This window comes from Dendropsophus ebraccatus, chromosome 12, assembly GCF_027789765.1.
Source record: "Dendropsophus ebraccatus isolate aDenEbr1 chromosome 12, aDenEbr1.pat, whole genome shotgun sequence".
Lineage (NCBI taxonomy): Eukaryota > Metazoa > Chordata > Amphibia > Anura > Hylidae > Dendropsophus > Dendropsophus ebraccatus.
In genome coordinates this window covers 62,513,865-62,538,916 of record NC_091465.1, presented here as the reverse complement: position 1 = coordinate 62,538,916, position 25,052 = coordinate 62,513,865, and the positions used below count along the sequence as shown (strand labels likewise).

At 38.7% G+C, this 25,052-nt stretch overlaps 1 protein-coding gene across 1 annotated transcript in view; it reads left to right on the top strand.

The window, feature by feature from the left end:
• Positions 1-284: 284 nt before the first annotated feature.
• LOC138769971 (myosin-binding protein C, fast-type-like) overlaps positions 285-25,052 on the top strand; it is a 69,453-nt gene continuing 44,685 nt past the window's right edge. The window contains exons 1-5 of the mRNA XM_069948769.1: positions 285-530; positions 17,035-17,118; positions 22,107-22,136; positions 23,812-23,889; positions 24,334-24,482. Coding sequence (XP_069804870.1) covers positions 509-530; positions 17,035-17,118; positions 22,107-22,136; positions 23,812-23,889; positions 24,334-24,482 — 363 coding nt within the window. The 5' untranslated portion in view covers positions 285-508. The remainder of the gene's footprint in view (positions 531-17,034; positions 17,119-22,106; positions 22,137-23,811; positions 23,890-24,333; positions 24,483-25,052) is intronic.

Sequence of the window (25,052 nt, the reverse complement as noted above, 5' to 3'; positions counted from 1 at the left end):
CTCTTAAATTCAGCATATAGAAATGGCAATGTATGTCCTACGCATCTGTCAAAAAAAGTCTCAGCATTAAAGATTTTCTTAAAACCACTCGAGTGAGAAGCTTCTTAGAGACAATTTACAGTTCTAAATATTTTTGACCCATCGGAGAAGCTATTAGCTGCGGTTTGCATCCCCCTCCTATCTCTCAGTCTCCTCTCAGTGAGGTTACATGTAGGAGCAGCTGGTTCCTCGATCATACTTATAGCTGCTCAGTTCATCTGGGAGTCTTGAAAGAAAATCAGATCCTCTCCTCTCCACCGTTTGATACTATTAAGGCCAAGCCATGAATCCTCCCCATCAAGAGGTTTAGGGAAGTTTATGGAATGACTTAGGAATTTGGCAACTAGCTCATGGGGTCAGGTGACATTTATCAGTGTCTCCCCGGAGAGTGGAGACTGTCCTTAAAGAGAAAAGTTGAGCCCTCAAGAGGGGAGTTTGTGCCTGGACCCAAGAAGAGGGTGACACAACCATGCCTGAACCAGCGAAACCTGGTAGGATTGTCTTGGATCTCTGATGCTAACTGAAGGGTTTCTTTCTGTGCATAATGTTTGGTGTTTATAAGTTTTTATTTGTTAACATTTCTAGACATTTGGGAGTTTGGTCCAACGATCATCCCTCCTTTTAGTTTTCACATTGGGATACTTTCCAGGATTCTCAGACGCTTGGTTCTCCAGCATCCATTCCTTACAAATACAACCCAATCCTATGGATTAAATTAATATTTCTATACTAATAAATATTACAAAATAGGTCATCGTCGCCCAGAAATGTGTCCAACACTGAGAAGCTTAACTTTAAAGTGTCCATCTGTCCAAATTGTCTAATAACCTGCACCAGTCTAGCAAAGCTAATGTCCCACAAGGCTGCTGCCCCTGAACATAGAATCCACTGTGTCTCTATAAAACCATTATGACTTATATTAATGGGTATACATGATATCATCACTTATAGCAACATTCACAAAGTTGTGCAAAGACTCAAAGTATTACAAAGCTGTATAGTAAATACATAGAAAAGAGTTTACTTTATATCAATCTATCTATGCATTTATCTGTATTATCCATCATCAATCTATCTATGCATCTGTCTACTATCTATCTATCTATCTATCTATCTGCCTATTATCTATCTATCTATCTATCTATCTATCTATCTATCTATCTATATCCTATCTACCTATTATCTATTTATCTATCTATCTATCTATCTATCTATCTATCTCCTATCTATCTATCTATCTATCTATCTGCCTATTATCTATCTATCTATCTATCTATCTATCTATCTATCTATCTATCTATCTATATATCTATCTTAGTTTGCATACACCTGTTGTATAGCCTCTTCTGGTTTATTACATGATAGGTCTAGTATACACAAATTTGTATGTATGTGTGTTTACCACATCACTAAAGCTTACCATAGACATTATGTAACAATTTGCTTACAATTGTTTGGGCGTAGCTGGGGACAGTCATTGTACCTTATCCTTGAATTAATAAGCCTATCAGGCTGGGTTCACACTGCGTTTTTGCAATCAGTTTTTTTCTTTTTTTTCTCATCCGTTTTTTGAAGAAAAAAAAAATTGGATGAAAAAACAGATGCATTTGTGTGCATCTAAGATGGATCAAAAGGAATCCGTTATTTTTAATTAAACACAAAAACGTAGTTGACCTAATTTTTGTGTACGGAAAAAAGAATCGATCAGTTTTGATCTGTGTGGTTTTTTTTTAATGGAAGTCAATGGAAAAACGGATCAAAATGGATGCACACAAATGCATCCATTTTTTCACTCTCATTTGCACGTCAGGGGGAGAACATTCTGTACAGGTGCTGCCTTTTCCAATAGTAAACAATAAAGGATCTGTTATTAGTTAAAAACAATACTTGTTTTTCCCCAATGTGGACGCTAAAGTGGTCTGTTGCCATGTACATTAGATTTTCAGCAGTTCCTATATAAAATTCAGGATCTATCAATAGAAAAATTACTTGCACATGCTCTGCTTTTTGGAACTATCCCTGAAAATCCCTATTGTAAATCAAGAATTATTAGGAATTCTTAAAAAGGCTCAGCATAGCACATATACTGTGAGGCTGGAGGTGATGCCTTGTAGAAATTAAATGTTTCACAATGGGCTATGAATTTATTAGTTTTCATGTCTATATATGAGTTACACCAGTAAGGGTACTGCTGTTACTATTAGTGATCAGGTCAATGAAGGTGTAACAGATGGACTCCCCACTGATCCCAACAACAAGGTCTGGGGTCTTCAGTGAAGAGGTAGCCATGCATACATAATTCATCTTTAATATAATAAAAGAAAGCCAGGGAAACCTAGACACATCCCCACTTGAAGGAACCCTCATTTACATTACTCATACATAGCTGAACTGGGGTCAAGACAAAGCTGGGAACATAAATGGAAATGCTCTATGAATTATTATCTGTATAAAAACTGGAATGAAGTTTCTCTTAGAGGCGTAATGCAAAATCTACAATACATATTTACCATATGCCATTTATAATACTCATAGGTGTCTTGGTACCCCCTCAAGCACCAGGGTCCCGATGCAGCTGCTACCTCTGCACCGCTATAGTTACACCTTTGCGTATACTATTTACTACATTGAATAAAATACTTGTAATGGCGTCCACATCCATCTTACAGTCATGATTAACAATTTTAAGAGTTTAAAATGCAGTTGTTTTATTATATTGGATTTTCTACATTCACATAGCAATAATATATGTGGCCCATAAGAAAATGATCTAGTAATCTAGATGATAGATCACAGGTCTGCATTATATTGTATAGATCTGTGTATTATGCTTACTCGTACCTATCAATGGTCCAGAATCAGTCTACTCCTAGAGTCTGTGTGTGCTGCTGTGAGTGTAAAATATTGCTGCAGTCAGTGTGGACAGGTTGTAGTAGAAGTCATATGCATTACTCATCAGGGTGACAGCTGACCCCATGTAGTTTACAAAGCTATATCCTGCTTGTGTATATGGGGTTGGACATCAGTAGAAAAATCTCCGGTACATGACGATAGGTAACACACGTCTTGATTTCAATTGAGGAATCTTGTTTGGCAAATGAAAACAAATTCTAAAATATGAAATGATTATGAGAATGTGATGTTAACCTGGGCATTGTCTGGAGCATCAATCAATCCCTTACCTCTAAAGATTTGTAGAATGTAAGATGACCATATACATGGAACAGCTGTCGGCAGACATCTATCTATACTGAGCAGAGTCGGACTGGGGTATCTGGGGCCCACCAGAGGAAATGATCCTGGGGGCCCACTAATGAAGAACCTGTGGGAAACGACATGTCAGTCAGTGTTAGTGCAGGTTCTAAAGCTGGGGGCCCACCAGAGGATTCTCCTGTCCTCTGATGGGCCAGTCCAACACTGGTTCTGAGTCCACTATAACCATACTGTACACAATTAGCTGAGCTGCCAGAATCCTCTATCCCCTCAAAACTCCTCAGACAGTGTTTTTTCTTTAGTATGAGTAAGGATCCATTTATATGCAAGTCCAATATGCATGGGACAATCCTGTCTATATCAACGTTGCTACTATTACTGGAACAATGGAAAGTGCACAACAGGATCTAGACCCTGATGCCCCAGAAACGTGAAGTTCCCTTTGCTCTATAAACCGCCGCAGAGAAGGTTACACTGATACCATAGCAAAAGGGTCCTAGACCTTTATTTCTAGCATTAGTATATGTCACCTGGGTACAATGATCATCAGGAGGTCCAGCCGTTAATAGTTTTCTGAGAAGGAGGACATTGTTACATCAGACATTAGAGAAGGTTGCACATAATTAGAGTCTTCAGATGATGACACAATCTTGTGACTAACGCTAAGGTCACTGGGGAGGATGCAATCAGGCAACATCGGCCAATGTAGATCCAAGAAACATTTAGGAGGTGCCAGTTGGCAGAGTATTCCAGCTACTTATCTCTGTGCTTTTGCTGTGTTGAGTTTGTAGGATAATATAATACTAAGGCAGACAATGCAAATGGTTTATTGAATGCTATAGCCAACAAATCTGCCATACAGGGTAGTAACTAGAGATGAGCGAACCTGGAGCATGCTCGAGTCGATCCGAACCCGAACTTTCGGCATTTGATTAGTGGTGGCTGCTGAAGTTGGATAAAGGCCTAAGGCTATGTGGAAATCATGGATATAGTCATTGGCTGTATCCATGTTTTCCAGACAACTTTAGAGCTTTATCCAAGTTCAGCAGCCCCAGCTAATCAAATACCGATCGTTCGGGTTCGGATGGACACGAACCCGAACCCGATTTGCTCATCTCTAGTAGTAACCAAAAAATTAAGTTACTCGCTAGTACAAGGAGGTAAAACATATGACCCTTAACTAAACCTACCGGGAAAAGCAGAGCTAGATGGATTCCAGTGGAAAATAACAGAGAGAATCCAAGGCACTCTGATACAATAGCAGACACAAATGTTGCTTTAGTTTTTATATGCAGTGTTCATATACTCCATTAAGGAAACTTTTTCTTGACTTTTTTTTAATTTTTAGTGCTAAACCCTACAATTGTCACTTTTACACCTGTCAAGCAACATGTAAAGGATGTATCTCTATCTCTGAACTTTATGTAAAATATATTTTTTACCCTAATTTTCAATAAGATTTTTTTTATCACTCAACCCTGCAGACACTCATCTTTCAAGCAGATTGATCAACCTGAAAGGGTCAGCCCCACTTCTCGGTGGATAGCCCTGGCTACAGCCTGGTTTACTTTGACATAATCATACTGACCCAACATGTTTCCCCTATGGGCTGTGATATGTTTTGGGTTTATTAGGGGACCTATGGATGATGGCAGAATAATCTAGCATTATGTGGGACACCACCAAGGATTTGTATTTTTTCTAACTTATGGTAGTGTGCCTAGTGGTATATGACATACATTGTTCTTTTTTTTCTACAAGATCATTTCTTGTTCATCAGTTCATTTCTATATTGTGTTTATGTCTTGCCATTAGCAGTGAGCTGTTGCATTTTTTTTTTTTTGGGGGGGGGGCTTATTATTAGTCGAGGAAAGGCTGTAGTTAGTATAGGGTCCATGGCGGGCATGAGGCCACCTTACTGTCATTGTACACACTATTTGCAAATGATATACCAAGAGCCCAATTATTGCTACAGAGATTTTCTTTTAGCAATTTTTATATATAAATGGGGCTTATGTCTTTCCATTAACAGTTTTTGTGTGTTTTTATGCGTCTGCAATTTCAGCCATAGCAACGTGCTCCTGCCTAGTGTCAATGGTGTTATATAAGCGCTGACCTGGTTTGTCTTTTTGTCCGTGTTCCTAGTAGTGTTCCTAGTTCAGAGTTTTTGGCCTTCTAGAAGAATCATAAGTTAGATGTTAAACTTTAAATTCATTGCCATCATATTATAATGTACTAGTTGGTAGTTTAAAGCATTTATAATGGGCGAAATTATATCTACTGCATTTGGGACTAAGGCTCACCCAGCTATAGCCTGTTGTGAAGTGGGGTACTCTTTCCTCAAGCACACACATTTTTTTCATCTTCAAAGAAAAACATGTTTATATATTTAGTATATATCTTCCCCATACATTCCCAGTACTGCCAAATCATACTTCCAGAACGTTCATCTGTACTAAGCCAAATAATATTATTTGTTTCGCTATTTTTGTTGTATTTCTTGGTGGAATTTTTTAAATTAAATTAAGTGCTAATTATAGAGCCGAGGCAAGTGCAAAGCTGAGAAAATTGACAAATAGTCCAATCTCGGAAATGTGTCCTTGTAATGATCACTCGAAACCTTTGTTTATATCGTATGTCCTATAATCTATGGAGTACTACAACTGATGGGAACCATATGGCTGATTACTAGCCTGTCTGCTATTGGATACGCATGACATTATCCGAAGTCTCCGGCATTCCTTTCACCACAAGAAAAGTCTTTACAGTGCAAAGGGTACTCAGAGGGTTTTGAAAGCAGCTTGGCAAGAGTCTTAGAAAGAAATAAAATCCTTTGGTGGTATTAGGTCGTCGTAAATCTGCACGATGTTATTTAGATTTGTTTTGATCTTTCTTTTTGGAAATGATTGGAGAGGAGTGACATTTGAAGAAACTGATGACACTAGAAAAACACATTGCCGGATTTAAGATTACTAGAAAAAGTGCATTTTATTTATCGACCAAAAGAAGTTGCAGAGTCTATCTCTGTGATATATACGGACTTCTATGAGATGTTTGAATTTGACACTATTGCATGACTCTAGAATTTCCTACATTGGCTAGTGCTGATATGGCTGTGAAAATGGATACGTCTGACACATTTTCTTTATACTTGAATGAAAAGCTGTTTTGTACTTTCCAATTATTAAAGTTGATGAAAAGTTATTCCCAATACTGTAGGGATAGATGATCAATGGGGGCCCAACAAGTCCTATAGAGACAATGGGGAAAGTCCCATAGAAAATGAAAAGAGGTCCATTAACTTGGGGGACAATTGACTACTGTTCTCATAATTGGTGGGTGTCTTAGCCATCAGACCCCGACCAACCGGCTAGTTATCCCTGTCCTGTCAATAGAAGATGTTAAGCATATGTTTTAACAATTGTCTGTGAAACTATAGGAGCCCTATTACACTATTACATATAGTGGTTATAGGTCAAACATGCTCATTTGTCAACTAATAGTATTGACCTGTCAAAAAAACATTGCTTGACTCCATGTCATAGGGGGTGTGCAGCTGATGAATAATGGCAGCAAAGGGCCACAAAACTATCTGGCAATCAGTTATGTGGCCTTGCCCACATGGTGGTTTAGCCTTGTGGTGGCCCCTTTCAAGATCAATGATCTAGGAGATCAGCCCCATGTAATAAGGATATATATATTACCACTGATGTGGAAACCTCAAAATAGTCATAAATCTATATCCAACTGGGGCTAAGCTGCAATACAGGCCAAGGGCAAAAAAATACTTTTTTTTTCATACATTTCCTTTAAATGTTCCTACTGTGTAGTAATACTCACATCTATAATGCAGTGAAGTGTTCAGCAAGTAATATGTAGGTCTGAGTATCACAGCGGTTAAATATTGACCTAGGTGTTTATGTACTGAGATATCAAATGACGCTTATAATTGGTATGTCCTATGTTCTCAATGTTATAGATGACTGGTATGTAGCCTCACAGCCTTGGACTTCTTTCCTTATGAGACTATGCTTTCATACCACATAGTGTTTCAGATGGACACTTGGTATTGTCAATAAAATGTGCCTAAAAAGATATGTATGTCTACTTATCTAACTTTACTTTCTATTTATATAGAAGATATCTATTACTGATTATTATAATTATGGTTAGGTTAATTAAATAGCATTACCAAATAATGAGTAGGCAATGCAAATCTGTTTTACAATATATTTTATCAACCATGAGGAATAAAGATCTCTTTTGTACCAGGAAGACCAAATACTGTAATACAAAGTTTGACTTTAGAATCTTACAAAAAGAAAAATTCTTTCAAATAAGATAACTTAGCACATTACAAACAACTATTGATGCCCGTGTCCAGCTACGGCAATCCAGTACAAAGGCAGAATATAACAGGCTTCTTTTAAACACCAGTGTTCCGCATCTTGCCATCAAATAAATTGTGTGTTTTTATCAAAGTATTACTGTCCCTTTAAAACCGCTTAACATGTCACACAGACATGTTAAAAGTTTAAATCAATTGGGGTCTGGGTGCTCAGACACCCACCAATCATTAGAATGAGCTTGAAGAGCGTGTATGAGCACTTCGCTCCCTGACTCACTGCTTTACTTGTCTTGCTGCAGCAGTTGGGTTCTATAGTAAGTCTATGGCTCCTGACCCATCACATGTAATATGATGGGTAGATCAGTGAGCGGCACAGTAACTTGCTCAACCACATCCTTCTTTCAGTTTATATTAGTGGTCAGTGGGGATCTAAATGCCCAGGCACTGGGAGTGATCAAACTTTTGACATGTCTGGGGGATATAGCAAAAGTTTTTCTTAAAGAGACAGTAACCCCTTTTGTCCCTACTAGAGATGAACAAAGATCTTTGTTTGATCTGCACCCCAGTCATCGAGCCGCCGGCCTTTGCACGCTGCTCCGATCCAAGCCATTCCTACAAGGATGCCAGGAAAAAATGGATCCAATCCTGGGAAACTTCTCCTAGTTTCCCAGGATTGGATCCAGCTTTTCCCTGACACCTGGGGTGGAGCATCAGGGAGCAGAGCAGCGCTAAAAGGCCAGGCTTATTGAGCGGAGCGCAGATCAAACAAAGCGCTTCCCTTTGTTTAGATGAGCCATTCGTTCATCTCTAATGCCTACCATCAGCTTAGGGAAAACCATATAAGAAAATAAGGGGCCAACTGAAATATTGATATAAAAATATAGAACAAGACATTTTTTGGGCACAATCAAGTTTTATTATTAAAGGGTTTGCATGTTTTAGCATATAAAATGAAATAGTCTGTATCTGGATATTCTGTTCACACCATTGCCATCAAGGCTGTGTTAATTGATGGTGTATTGAAAAGTGTTGGCTTCAAATATAATAGTAACAGATCATTATTCTAACACCCCGTATACTTAATTATGCCCTCACCACTCGCCACCGCCTAACAATTAACCTTACACGTTGTAAACCAGTCTTTAAAAATTTCTCTGACCCCCCCCCCCCCCATGCTATTGATAGATACTAAGACATGCCATTGTAGCATGGTGGTGTTAATAGACATGTAACAGGTCATTAAAGCTAACAACCGCAGGGATTTACTGGGGTGCGGACAACCAGGCATGACCTTTAGCTTCTACTCTCCTTTCATTTCTTCATGCTGGTGGTGACATGTTGTCCAAAGATAGATAAAGGTTAAATAGACAATAATATCAATTGCATTAAGTATCTGTATAGCACATTGCCCTTTATTGGAAGTATAGTAAGGTGTATTTGGGATTTGTTAGGAGCTGCTGTAGTAAATATAAGGTCTTTAAAGCCATGTTATGTTTTAGCAAAAGCTATGGCCAAGAAACAATGAAATAAAGTAGAAAACAGTCATACTGTATCTTAGACAACACATGGCACACACATATGTATGTACTGTATGGCCATATGAGCAATATAGATGTCATTGTTTTTGCGCACTATTGTGTGTGCACACTCATAAGTGACTGGCTCCTTCCTCACAGACTGCTCCAATGGCTCTCCATCTTTCCCACAGCTTGCTGTCCAGGTTTACTCTCTCTCACAGATTGCTCTTATGGTCCTGCATCTCTCACACACTGTTGTTATGGTCCTCAATGTCTCATACACTGCTCTTATTGTTCTCCATCTCTCACAGACTGCTCTTATGATCCTCTATCTCTCACAGATTTCTCCTATGGTCCTCCATATCTCACAGACTGCTCTTATGGTCCTCCATCTCTCACAGACTGCTCTTATGGTCCTCCATCTCTCACAGACTGCTCTCATGGTCTTCCATGTCTCACACAGTGTGCTTCCTATGTCTCCTTTATGTTCCATATCCACTTTCTCATTCACCTTCTCACACACTGCTTGAATGTTCCCCCATATCACTCAGCCTGCTCGACATATCGCCACCCCCATGCTACAGAGGCCTCCCCCCTTTGCCCTTCTTTTTCCATTAAAAGATTTCTTTCTGTTGGTAAGGAATGCTCCTTATGTCCCTTTTAGACATGTATCCTCTTACAGACAGCTCCCTTCTCTAACAGCTTTCCTATCCACACAGCCCCCCAATTCCCACAAACTGCTCTCTTCTCAAAACAAACTGCTCTTTATGCCCCACCCCCTTCAATACCTGCATAGCAGGAAGCTGAGCACTGACCATTCAGCTTCCCACCTCCTCCCTAAACTGATCATAGAGATGGGTGTACTATAGGAAAGGAAATTTGTTTCTACAATTGGACAGAGTGTTGTGTGGTGATAGAAATCTTAGTATAATGTCACATCTTTTTATAGTACAAGAGATCACTCATTTAAGATGCTACTAACCTGCTCTCTGTAGACAGTGAAGACTAGATGATGGTGGCAGGTTAATGTCAACACATTATGTTTAGTATTAATGACATAAAATTAGTATGAAAAGTTCACAATTTATGGGGTCATTTCACACAGCGATTTTAGGAAAACGCTATTTTACGTCATTTTTCTCAAGTCTGACAAAACTTGATTGGTTTTAATGAAAACTCAAGTAACTACATATCTAGGAACATTTGCTGATTAGTTAATGTATTAGCCAAAGCCAAGAGCTAAGTATATCTTGGTTGCACAGATAATAAACAGACTGTTGCACAGTTCTCTCTATCCCAATTAGGCAAGGACCCAGAAAGGCAGCAATAAGAGAAGGGGACCATAAGGTCAAGCTAAAGCCAAAACGGAGGGGGCTCACTTATGGAGTAGAAGTAATCAGGGTGGGTTCTTTAATTAGTGGCCAGTAGACTGGATAAGTATTTGCCATGTGAGACTCCCTCTCATGACTTGATAGGGTGGAATATGACTCATATTACATTCTTCACATTCCTATTCTGCTGAAGGCTCCCATAGACCATAAACTTTCTTCCGTGCCAAGATGAAAATAATCATAATCTGAAGTTTAGGGTTAAATTTTTTGACTGGTCTCCATGTAATCTATATGGACAACTGTAGATCCCACTGGTACTGAAGCCATACCTACAAGGCTGCAAGGCAACAATCATACTGTATATATACTATATTAATATTAGTGAATCTTCTAATCTTCATGGATTTGTTGATGATTCTGTCTTGGGGTAGACACCACTGATCATTGCTATCCAGGTTTTTATTGGGTAGTGATAAAGTCCCACAGAACTGTTTCCTATCAATTTGTAGGGAATCTGAGTTTAGTCTGGAGATGAAAGAGGAACAGTGGTGGTGGCCAGGGGTATACCTGGATAGAATGTGGGGTCCGGTGACACATGTGCTTCAGATACTGGGGCTGAGAAAGGTGCCAAGTACTTTTTGGCAGAGTCATAAGATACAGAGTTACAGCAGCAAGTTGGATCTTGGCTGCTCCGAGTGATGAAAAGCCTAACTATACTACTGCCTTTAACTGCTAGCTGCTTGGACTTTTTAGGATATTTGTGGACATTAACCATGCCTTGGCATGATTCTTGATGTAAAGTGCAGAGTTAACTTACTAGTCGAAACAGCTATTTTTTGGTGTAATAGATGGTATAGATAAGTTGTGATGGTTGATATTTGTATTATTTCAGAGTCCTCTATTGAAGGCTTCTTATATTTCCAAGGTTTTTGGTGTAGCTAGGCTTTCTGCACCCACAATGAAGATTGAGTTTATCTATCTAAATCCTAAAACAAGGCAATGTATTGTTGACACCTCATCTTTGAAGGCAATGTATTGTTGGCATCTTATCCTGGAAGGAGAAGAACTGTTACCTCCTCTACATACCCCCCACATCCAAGACACATCCTAGAACATATTACCCGTTCATGCTTTTAACATGGACTAGAAGGAAGGATTATGGATATAGAATACTAAAACTATCAACATTACAATGTAATAATAGTCAGACATTGACTAGAGCATCATCTTCTGATTAGAGACCTACGTTTTATGTGCATATGTGGAAGCTTCAGAAAAATCCTCTACAAAAGAAAAACAAAAAACAGAGAACCTAATGTAAAGATACTGAGGAAAACATGGGACTATAGCGGATTATCTTCTGCAACTGGATGAAAGGTTTTGTTTCCCTCTAAACATAACAGCCTTCCACTCTTAATCTGTAGTGGCTTAGATATGATAAGCATGCGGGACATGGTTCAGTCTAGGCTCAGCTGCTCAACTCTGTACCGGCCTGGGCGTACAGCAACACCAACAGCTGCCTCTGGTCTTGGGTATCTCAGAGAGCAGAAATAAGGAACCATGAGGGGACGTGTAGGGAACTCTATCTTCTTCTCTGTATGTAAAGCGCTTGGAACCTGAGTGCTCCACAAGCATGCCAGGGCTTATTTAAAACATGCTATGAAGGGGTATGAGGTAGAGTGGGTATCTTATTGGAAGTGAGATCATGTATTAGAAGTAAGAGCAGTTAACATGTCTCCTCATGTGAGGGTTCAGCAATAGCCAATACTGCATAAGAGCTATTATTCCGGAAATTATTTGCATTACAATAGCTCTCAGTGATTAAAGGGGTTATCCAGTGCTACAAAAAAATGGCCACTTTCTTCCAGAGACAACACGACTCTTGTCTCCAGTTTGGGTGCAGGTTTTGTAACTCAGTTTTATTGAAGTGAATGGAGCTTAATTGCAAACCACACCTGAACTGGAGACAAGAGTGGCGCTGTCTCTGGAAGAAAGTGACTGTGGTTTTGTAGCGCTGTATAACCCCTTTAGTGCAGATGAAGATGCATCAACACCCAGAAAACAAGACATGATATTTTCTACTGTAGTAGAGTACATTGGGTACATAGATGCAGTATTGGGTACTAAAAAATACTGACATGCGTGCACCTATTGTCCATCAATCTATCATAAGCAAAAAATCAATCAATTTCCTCACTTTAAAAAAACTATTCGTTTTGCCATAAAAGGCCATTTAACCATAACAATAATCAAAGTGATCACAGCTTTTCATTGACTCGCTTGGTCCAACATCTAACCTAATTATTATGGCACAAGCAATCATATAAAACAGACAACCATATCTGTCATCCATGGTAAAAAAAAACAAAAAAAACACTATAATAATCTGTTGCCAGATATGTCTTGTTTAATCAAAAGTACAAAATATAAAGGAAGCATTTCCCAACCGTTTCCTCTCTTACTAATATGAAAAAAATAGGAAAGTAGAATTCCTGAAATTAGTGTGAAGTAAGTCTAAATGAGTCTTTAAGTATAGCTGGTTACAGTTTTTAGAACGAAGCAGCTCCAATGCATTCGATAAGTCTTCTCATCCTTTTTACTTTTTTTCACATTTTGTTATGTTGTGCTAGACACCCCCCTAGAAAGTATCACGTTTTCCCCCTATTAATCTGCACTCACTATCCAATGATAACACTGTGAAAACAGAATTTCAAAAATTCTTACAAATTCTTTTTACTAAAGGAACGACTAAAATTTTATTTGGACATAGGTATTCACCCCCTTTGCTACGACACTTCTGATTCAGCTCTGGCTCCTCCCATTTCACTTGATCATCCCTGAGATGTTTCTGCACCTTGATTGGAGTCACCTGTATTAAATTCAGTGGATTGGACAGGATTTGGGAAGACACAGCCCTGACTATATAAGATCTCACAGCTGAAAATGTATATCAGAGTAAACACCAAGCCATGAGGAGGAAAGGAAACAAAAAGAAAGCGCTCCAATGGTGCAGGCTGCTCTGAAAGCATGGTGGGTACACAAAAGCGTGATGGAAATGCTCACTTTTGGTAATTGTGCAAAGGTAAGGCACAACTCTCCACAATGTGTATATATATATATATATATATATATATATATATATATATATAAAATTATCAGACTGCAGATTCTCCTGTGATGTCCTCGCCAGGAACCAGCTCTTTCATTTCACTCCACTCCAAAACACAAGGTTCCAAAATGGAAAAAAAAAACTATTTATTAAAACACAAGAGTGATAAACCTTGGAACCTTGTGTGACCTGTGTGAGTGAAGTGCAACATGAGGAGGAAGGAACTGCCTGTAGAGTACAGAGAAAGGATTGTGTTGAGCACAGATTTGGAGACGGGTAAAGAAACATTTCTGCTTAACTTAGAGCACTGTGTCCTTCATAATTCTTAAATGGAAGAAGTTTGCAACAACCAGGACTCTCACTGGGCCATCCCACCAAACTAAGTAATCTGGGCAGAAAGGTGACCAATCCAATAGTTACTTCAAAGCTTCAAAGATTCTGTGTACAGATGGGAGAAACTTTCAGAAGACCATTTTAGCCTCCACTAATCTGGAGCTTTATAGAAGCTTTATAGAAGAGTGGTTAGAAAAAAGCCTCTCTTCAGTAAAAGTCATGTGAAAGCTGCCCGGACTTTGCAAAGTGCCTAATTAGTTCAGCAGTTGGTCTATCAGCCTGCTACCATTGAACTCCATTCCGGGTACCTGGAAAAGATGGATCAAGTCCAGGAAACTTTTTTTTGCCTCAATTGAACTTTTTGGCCTTAATTCTAACCATCAGTGTGGAGGAATCTAGACACTGCTCATCAACTGCCCAATACCATCCCTACAGTGAAGCATGGTGGGGGCAGCATCATGCTAAAGAGACTGGCCAGGGTTGGGGAAAAGACAATGAGCCATCCTACTTTAAGTATGTCCAAGTAATAATCACACATCCAAGGTTTAATAGGCCATATGGTGAGAGGTTTAAAAGACTCCAAATGAAGTTGTTGTTGTTTTTTGTTGTTTGTTGCTAGACCCTTAGGGCCCTATATTAGGGGTATTTTATTGTGCCATACTAAAAGCCCACCAAAGGATCTTCAGGTACTCTTGGGGGCTAATCAAACCCTGGTCTGAATACTTTCCGAATGCAATATCTATCTATCTAAAGACTTTCCGAGATATAAAAAAATAAAAAATAAAATATTTTTTATATATATATATATATATACAGTGGTGCCTTGGATTACGAGTATAATTCGTTCCGGGACTGTGCTTGTAATACAAATCTACTCTTAAACCAAAGCAAATTTTCCCAAAGGAAATCATAGAAATGCAGACAATTGGTTCCGCACCCCAAAAATAATTATTTATTATTCTGAATAACATGTAAAACAGATGAAACAAAGATTCAGAAGCAGCAGAATATGTGATATTATAAGTTACTGTACAGTAATGGGGAGGATGGGAAACACACAAGGGCTGACAGACTGCAGGGAGCATGAAGAAATGAGCAGGACATATGTGGGCACATAGATGCAGCACTCTCTGTCCATGGAGAGAGGGGTTACAGCTATAGAGAGATTACCCCCACAGTCCTGTCCCCTGATGTGAGCCCCAGCCTGAGGTGGATCTGCTATGATTTGGAAGGTGAGGGAGACTTCCTGAGTCAGAGTACAGTACTGTAGACTCCACTATGCAGACCATGCCCCTCCTCCACTTGCGCTCCCACCCAGCACAGGGAGCTCTTAAACCAAAGCAATGCTCTTAAACCAAGTTACAATTTTGAAAAACTGTGAGCTCTTAAACCAAAACACTCTTAAACCAAGTTACTCTTAAACCAAGGTACCACTGTATATATATTAAAAAAAAATATATATATATATATATATATATATATATATATATATATATATGACTATAGCAAGAACAAGGAGTGGCCTGGATTGTTCATTGAACCATCTATTAGTGCAAGCATCTGTTAGAGGAGTCTTTCATCCCGCCACTGCTGAGCTGTATCTTGACAGCTTTGATTAGAATTTTCTCTCCTTCTCTGCCAGTGATCAGAGGGATTTCTAGGGGGTTTAGAGACTCCGTCACCTGTCCGCATGCAATAAAACAGATTCACACTTTTACTGTATCTTTTTATAGTGAATGACTTGCAGTTCTCTCAGGAGAAAGTAGTAAATATTAACGGTCTCGGATTAGGTATTACAAGGCATTTATTTTTATAATTTGCTTAAGAAAAAAAATCTGAAAACGTATTAAAAATGTTAATTCCCCCCCACCCCCGCTGGCTCGCTGGGGAGGGTTGGTCGGGAGGGGGGAAGGGGTAGGGTGATAATGGTATAAATTGTATAATTTATCTATGAAGTCCCTCGGGGCCCTGTTATATACTTGTTATGCCCGAATGTATTGATGTATTTATTGATCTTACTTGGATGGGCGTTAACTGTAAACGTGTGTATTTTGTTGTTGTTTTTTAAATGTAAAAATAAAGAATTTAAAAAAAAAATGTTAAAAATGCAAAAAAAAAATCTAAAAAGTTTGAGATTCATTTTGCCTGTGATAAACAACGTTTTAGGCTAAAAGGGAGATTAAAAAAGGTCTGCCCATAGTCTACCTGTATACAAGTACCTTCGGAAGATCAAAGTATCCCTCCTATGGAAGGAAAAGCATTTATAGTTTCTAATTCTTACAGGGGATTTTACAAAGACAATTTTATTGTGCTAAGTAAGCTGTTTGTGCACTAGGGGCAATATTTTACCTATTTGCACACTTAAAGACGTAACGGTGCACTAAGAGGTAAAGTACTGCCATAAGTGCACCAAACTGCTTAATTAGCATAGTAATGAGGTTATTGCATAAAAATGGCATACTGGAGTGGTAACATAGTCTTCTTTGTAGTATCCCCTGCTTATGGATTCCCATTGATTCAAAATTCGAAATCATTATGAGATCATTTGTATATTAAAGGAGAAGTCCGGTAAAAAATGTTATTAAAGCATTGTACTGCGCCCCCAAATGTTATACAAATCACCAATATACGATTATTACAGGAAATGCACATAAAGTGCTTTCTTCCCTGTACTTACTACTACCTCAAGGCTTCACTTCCTGGATAAAATGGTGATGTCACGACCTGACTCCCAGAGCTGGGCGGGCTGTGGCTGCTGGAGAGGATGATGGCAGGGGGACACTGAGGGCCACAGGGCACTGGAGGGACACTGAGCATCCCCCTGCCATCATCCTCTCCAGCAGCCACAGCCCGCACAGCTCTGGGAGTCGGGTCGTGACGTCACCATTTTATCCAGGAAGTGAAGCCTTGATGCAGTAGTAAGTGCAGGGAAATAAGCACTTTATAATCATTTTCCATAATAATTGTATATTGGTGATTTGTATAACTTTTGGGGGGCAATACAATACTTTAATAAAAATTTTCGCCAGACTTCTCCTTTAAAAACATGTAAGCTGTATAAGAACTGTGGAAAAGTAAAAAAAAAAAAAACATACTAATTACCTAGTAATGAAATTGAAATTTTCAACCTTTTTTTTTTCTCAGCAATTAAAAAAGGACCTGCAAAACCAGCTGGGAAACCGGGGGCAAAACCAGCTGACAAGGCAGCCCCAAAAGAAGCAGCAAAAGGTAAGATATATAGCAATACTCACACTGTATTATTACACTGCAGTACCACTTTAAAAAAAAATTAAAAATCTTTTTTTGCATGGGGCGAATACTTTTTTTTCCAGTAGAATTGGTCAAGACTTCTAAAAAATACTAGAGTGTAGTTCTTAAAAGATCCCTTTCATGTGGTTTCCATACCTGATACCTGGTATCAGTCCAGTAAGGGCAGTTCTACTAGTGATCTGTGGTAGAGCCCTGTGGCTAATTTTGACTACATCATCACAACGGTTATTGCATTGAAGTCCCAAAAAAGTGAATCAGTTATAACAATGGAGAAATCTTACTATGGTTAAAAGAAGTAAATGTGGTTGATGTACCATGAATTTACAATTGTTCAAAAATCTAATAAAACTGGCTCTGACATATAACGAAAGAACATGTTGTTGCTGGTTTTATTGATCAATGTAGTGTTTGCTGTCACCAAGTTATGCTTTAGTGTGTCTTTTTATTTGTTACTTGTGTTTTAAATGTAGTTATAGACGTAAAATGTGTTGACATATTTGTATCGGTATATTGTAAATGTAGTTTGTGGTCAATCTGTAGCCAGCCAGTATGTTCAAGTATTATATGTATTGTGTAATTGTTTCCAAACCTACTGGGAATTGTCTGATCTCTTATCAAGAGCACTCCACAGGATATTATAGAAAATATTTAGAAATAGTTCAGAAATCAATGCTACAAAAATAAGTTTCATTTAAAAGGGTACCTGTCATAGAGACAAAAGATTTGGTCAGTCCAGGTCTGAGTGTGCAGACCAGTACCAATCAGGAGAATGAGCGGGAGAGGACACGCTCACACTCTGTATCAGAAAAAAAAGAGTGGGCTCATAACGTAAGTCTATGGAGTGCGATTCTTTTTTTCTTAAACAGAGCAGAGGGGAAGACGTGCTGCAACGTTCTCCTGATTGGTACGGGTCTGAACACTTAGAACTGTATCAATCAAAAATTTTGACATCTCTCTATAACATGTTAAAAGTTTTAACAAATGACAGGTATACTTTCAGGTTAATAAGCAAAATCACATAATTTACTCTAGCAATAGACAGGCTCTAAAATAAATACATCTTTACCAATATGATCTTTTGACAGAAGATATATATCCTTTGAGATCAACATGTCATTTTTGTGAGGATGAAGATTTTACTCAAAGGCTATGTTCACACTTTGTAAGACCCAGCCGGGTCACGGAAAGGCCGGTGTTAGAAAAGATCATGGATGATCTTTAGTGACGCTCAATTCCCAGATGCACACAATGGAGCGTGTGGCCGGAACCGCGCGCTCCATTGTGTGAATTGACAGGGTTTTCTGCGTCATTGAACAGCGTCTATTCATTGAATAGCAGCCACAGAAAACTGACATGTTAGTTTTTTGCGGCGCCGCTAGGGATCCCAGCCGGAGTGTATACCATGTGTATACACTCTGGCCGGGATTCCCTTGGCCTGCAGCACAACTTGGGTAAAGGATTTATCACGGCCGTGTTACAAATTGGCAACAACGGGCGTGATTAATAATTTGAACAAATGTAGAGGGCTCTCTAGAAGCGGGTGATATGTTGCAAACACTGTGGAGACATATGACTTATGCACCTATATAGATTGTACATCAACATTTATTACTTTAATTCATATATTATGTTTGGTCTGAATCTCATCAATCGATCATCGCTGTAAAAAACCTTGTATAGGTCAAACTTGTAATAGAAAACAATCTAAATATATAGAAAATACATAAAAATCCTAACTAGTATAAAGATATAAAAAGGTAGAACAATAAAAATCTGTATGATAAAACTTATGTGTATGGGGAGCCTAGTGAAGTTACCTGCGCCGGGCCCAGCGCAGGCAGCTCACCTGAATGAATTTAGCAGTAGTCCCGAATCTCGAGGTCTGGCATGAGCTCGTATCGCTGTATAGCCGTTAAAATAATTATGTTAATATTAGTGTCTTGGTTAGATGGTTTTGCCTTTCAGTTCTCTGCTGAGGAAAGGAGCAAGTAGACCTCCTGAAACGCGTTCAAGAATCAAGGATAACAGAGCCTTTTAAAATTTACTGATTTTAGATCCCGAACTTAAGCCGTATCTGCCTGGACATTCAAACCAAGCAGCAGTTAGCAAGAGCGCGCGCTCACATGCATGCGGACGCCGCAAACAGCATGAGACAGCTCACTGTGCTGAATCAGATCTCAACTGCACGGATCTCAAACAAGCCGAACTGACTGAGACACGGTCTACCGCTACAATACCATATCGGACCGTGAGAGCTACCACCAACAGGGTGAGAGGTGGACATTCCACCATTTGTCATTCAAGTGTCACTTTATCTTACCTTCAATGTGTATAATCTGAAAAGCAAAACCATCTAACCAAGACACTAATATTAACATAATTATTTTAACGGCTATACAGCGATACGAGCTCATGCCAGACCTCGAGATTCGGGACTACTGCTAAATTCATTCAGGTGAGCTGCTTGCGCTGGGCCCGGCGCAGGTAACTTCACTAGGCTCCCCATACACATAAGTTTTATCATACAGATTTTTATTGTTCTACCTTTTTATATCTTTATACTAGTTAGGATTTTTATGTATTTTCTATATATTTAGATTGTTTTCTATTACAAGTTTGACCTATACAAGGTTTTTTACAGCGATGATCGATTGATGAGATTCAGACCAAACATAATATATGAATTAAAGTAATAAATGTTGATGTACAATCTATATAGGTGCATAAGTCATATGTCTCCACAGTGTTTGCAACATATCACCTGCTTCTAGAGAGCCCTCTACATTTGTTCATATTCATTCATTCATTTATATCCTGTGAGCGCTGGGATAGTGGTGCACTCGAAGAGGGTGGATTCCATCCGTAGGGGTTAGGTGAAGCAGACCTCCGCTATTTTTTGTGATTAATAATTTACTTATGTTGTGTGAACATAGCCTGAGGTTTTCAAATTGATGGGACCTAAGGAAGACTGCAACTGGTGTTTAGGCAGTGTATGGTTATTAGTGCACCCCATGGCATTAACATCTAGGCACTCTTTAACCTTCTACTTATTGTGGAAACATATGGACTCTCATCCTTATGCAGCAATCAGTAAACTTTGTTCTTATTGGCTGCAGATTTCCGGCCACATGCAACGACGGACCATATGTTTTTACCTGTATTGAAGTGAAATCTTTATAGTCACTGTTTTGTTGTGTGTCATCTACTGTTTGTAACCTTTTAACCCCTTCTAGACCACCAGAAGTTTACATTTTTACTTACATTTTTTGTTCTTCACCTACTAAGACTTATAACAGTATTATTTTTTAACATACATACCTATGAAGGTTAATTTTATGTCCTATAATGTACTACGAAACAAGAAAAAAAATTTTTGTGGGGCAACAATTCTTTTTCACTGCATCTTAAAACTGACATGATTCCTGTATTTAGATTTAGGTAATATTATGATACCAAATTTGATGTTTTGTTTTACTACTTTTAAATAGAAAACCTTTTAAAGAAAAAAAAATATATAAAAAAAAACTTTGGATCACCATGGTCTGACCGCTATAACTATATAGCGCTATATTTTTATTTTTCTATGTTTGAGAGTCAATTTTTAAGTGCCATAATCTATAGTTTTGATCAGCACATTTAGCATAAAAGAGATTTTTTGATTGCCTTTTATTTTATTTTTTTCTGTTATTTGATGTTACCAAAAATCAGCAGTTTCGTTTCTTTTTTGTTTTGTTTACATGATTAACCATGCAGGATTATTAAGGGTGCGTTCACACCTACAAGATCCGCAGCAGATCTGCAGCAGATCCGCAGCAGATTTGATGGTGCAGATTTGATGCTGTGTTCAGTTATTTAAATGAAATCTGCAGAAAATACGATGCGGATCCGGTAAGTGTGACTGTACCCTAACACTATATTTTTATAGGGCAATTACACACATAGTAATGCTACATTTTATTTTATTTTTTTTATTAAAAAAAATAGAATATTGGGATGATTTTAATTTTCATTTAGGATCTTTCTTTACATTTTTTAAAAACAAAAAACTCATATAGGCCAGTGTAATTTTATTACATGAATTTATTCAATCGGCACTCTAGGCAGGCTGTATCAGCAGCTCAGCTAAGGCAGTTACAGAGTCCTTTTGAAGGCATCAGGCTGCCTTGACAACCAATTAACATCCCATGACTAATCAGAAGCCTTACATCCAACAATGCCCCAAAACTGTTTCAATGCTGAGATCACTATTGATTGTACCATTAAAACAATTATCTGACTGGCATTGGCGTGATCGCTGATGTCAGTTATTACCAGTAAGAACTCACCATTTATAGGCTTAGCTCCCCAGCCTTTACCATAAAACTTAACCTGACTCATGACATACAGCAAGTTCATAAGTTAGAAAGGGGTAATAAATGGCAAGTTGCTTTTCTGTAGATATTTTTTCTAGTCTTCCATCAAAGGGATATCTACCATAGATGCAAACAATCTATTTGTAACTGGGCCCCTCCACAAATGACCTTCATTGTTAATAATGAATAATTTAATAATTACTTACTCGTTTCATGTTGAGTTTCCATACTACATGTGCGTTTGTAGCATATGTGTTGAATGTGCATGGCTGCATGTCAGTTTATAACCTGTCATCAGAGAAGTTATTGAAGATCCCAGTTCTTTTCGGGCTGGGCCACAAGGTTGAAGAGTCATTTTCGAGTTTGAGTAGTTTCTGATGACATCATGGAAGACAAAAAGACAGAAAAGAGCACCATAGCAGGAAAGAACAGATCCTTTTAGATCCCAGGTTATTTCAGTTTTTTCCAAGAACATCACAATGATTCATCTTCACTCAAAACACGATTAGTAGGGGGAAAAAAACTTATAGAAATGTTTGAATTTCTATTTGTATAATTAATTTATTGTGTCAATTTTGCTTCTTTGATTTACAGGCGCTCAGGATGGAGAACTTCCACCAGATGGTAAGTGTTTTCATGGAGATAGCTACCATATACCATCAGAAAGAAATGGTGAACATGAAAACCTGAAGATATCCACTATCAAAGCTACAAATTCTAGAAAATGGAGTTTTTTTGAAGATGTCGAATACAGTCCGAAACTGTAGAAGACCAAGATTGAACTATACTAATATGGATCCTATGGTCTATCACTGTAATGGAGATATCTATTCAAATGTACATACTGAAAGGAACGTCTTTGTAGACAAAAATGGGATGCCGAGATATGTTTTATCATACCTCTATCAAGTTGAAGACCAGATTCATGGCGTACTGTTGTGGATTGAAAAGACATAACCCATCATATTCAACTTTTTATCCTTAAAAAGACGATGGATCCAGAAGAAGTAAAAAAAAAAAAAAACATCCATGAATGACATAGATAGACCTTGTTATACTATTAACCTTGTATGTTATATTACTTGAAAATATTACATGTATCCACAAGTTGTGCCGTTACCAAATCCATTTGGAGCAGGTTCTGTAATGGTATAAGAAATCTCTATGGGATCTACAAATAGAATACGTTACCACAGAACATTTTCATAGTGGCCACAATGGTCAAAATTTCTATTTTTAAGCTATGTCATTCGAAACATATTGGACTATATCCATACGTAATTTCTATACGTGTCAGTAGTATGCTTCATTGTATACCTCTGACGGCTCCTATGCTCTCCAAGAGCAATATTTTGGTAGACGCTGGGTTGATATCCGTTTGCAAACTTTTTCACCGCACTTTCCTCTTACAGGAGAGATATCCCACTGTGTCCACAAGCAGGAGATTTCACTGACACTACAACTCCCAGCAGGCATAAATATCAGGCCCTAAATCCACATATGATCAATTCAGTGATCCTCAGCTTGGTTATAGGACAGTCCATGTGTGAATAAGAAAAGAAAGATAATGTCCAGCGGCACTCACCATAAAACCGGATCTTTATTCAATATCCAAAAGACAAACAAATCAGGAATATGAAGACACCTTGCCCCACTGCCTCTAGCCTAAAGACTGTGGGGTGAGAGGCAGTGGGGTGAGGTGTCTCCATGTTAGTTATTTTATTTGTCTTTTGGATATTAAATAAAGATCCAAATTTATGGTGAGTGCTGCTGGACATTATCTTTCTTTACTTATAGCCACTTGTCTGCCTACATACTCATGGCAAATGTGAACAGAGCCTCAAACATTCTTTTCAGGTTAGAAAAGCACCTCTGTAGGTGATACAACTTGTCAACACTGTCATTTGGGCCTAGAACTCTGGATGTTAAAGAGGTTCTCCCAAGATTACACAGAGACATTGAGTCTGTTTAGTGGGGGTCCGACTGATAAGACAGTGGGCCAAGGAAGCCCAATGCAAGTATCTTAAATTTCCATGTGACTGCTGAAGATAGTAAAGTGCTGTTCTCAGCTTTTTTGGCAACCTCATAGAGTTTGAATGGAGTGGCAGTGCATATCCATATCTGCTTCCTCTATTCATACAGGGGCACTGGGACCCTTGTTCTCATGTTTGTTAAGGATATCCTGTGGATGGGTTTTAATTTTGGGATAACCTCTTTAAGTTCCATTCTCGAATCAGAGGTCATGGATGTTTTTCGAGGATGAATGTTAGTTCTAATAATGAACTCGTCTGAATTCTAGAGACAAATCCTGAAGACCGTGCCCCGGAGCTCACAGGATTATTCATTCAAGCACCAGAAAATGTCTCAGTAGAAGCTGGTAGGTTTATTAAAATATGACACTATACAGCAATAAAAGTATGTATCTGCTTACGGGGAACTTGTCAGTTTTCTGCGGCCGCTATTCAATGCAGAAAACCTGTCAGTGCACACAATGGAGCGTGTGGCTCCGGCGCATGCTCCATTGTGTGCAGCAGGGAGTTCGTATCAGTGTGCATTCAGCAGCAGCGAAGATCATCCGACACTGTACTGTAGTACTAATCTTCTCTGACACCGGCCGTTCCGTGACCGGCCGGTGTCTTACGCCATGTAAACATGGGCTACATAAAGATTCACTGTGTTAACTAATTATGTACTTGATAAAACCACAATAATATATTGTATACAGTATCTCATTAGCATAATCCGATGTATGTGTACATAGACGTGATGAAAAACAAACAATATGATACGTCCTTTTAAACATTTTTTTCTTTCTCCACAGGGAACGATATCACTCTCAATGCAAGCGTTGATGCCAGCCAGCTGGAAGTGAAGCCATCCATTAAATGGTTTAAAGGAAAATGGCAGGAACTAGGAAGCAAAAGTGGAACTCGATTCCAATTTAAGGAAACTATTGATAAAGAGAAGAAGGTGAGGTGTGGGGTCCAGGCATATAACCACTGTCATAGGGACCAGAGTGGGCGATATCACACCTGGCAGACAAGTTCACTCCCAAACCCAACCTTCAAAGGGGCACTGCTGTATCACATTGAAAATACGTTCTCTGACTTTTTTTTTACTCCAAACATCCAGAGATTAATGGGCAGGGCGATCTTTAAAGAGGGGAAGTAGATGCATTTGTGTTTTGTAAGGGGGAAAAAATTACCAAAAATTAATTTTTTTAAAAAATTCATTTTGCGCAAATAGCTCAAATACCTACTGCCAATTTAGTATTCAAAAGAAGTGCTAAGAGTTAGGCCCTATTACACAAAGCAATTATTGTCCGTATCCGCTGGTCCACGATATCAGCTGATCATTGTCTTTAACAGGCTGAAACGCTAACGATCAGCCTAGCAACCATCTGCAGCTGTCGCTCTGTGCTGCCGCAGCTGTCTCCCATGGGCTGCCCAGGCGATCTGATGATCGGCCAGGCAGCCCCCCCACACACGCACAGCTTATTGCTTGCTGTCAGCGTGTGTAATAGCGCCAGCAGCGGGCTGG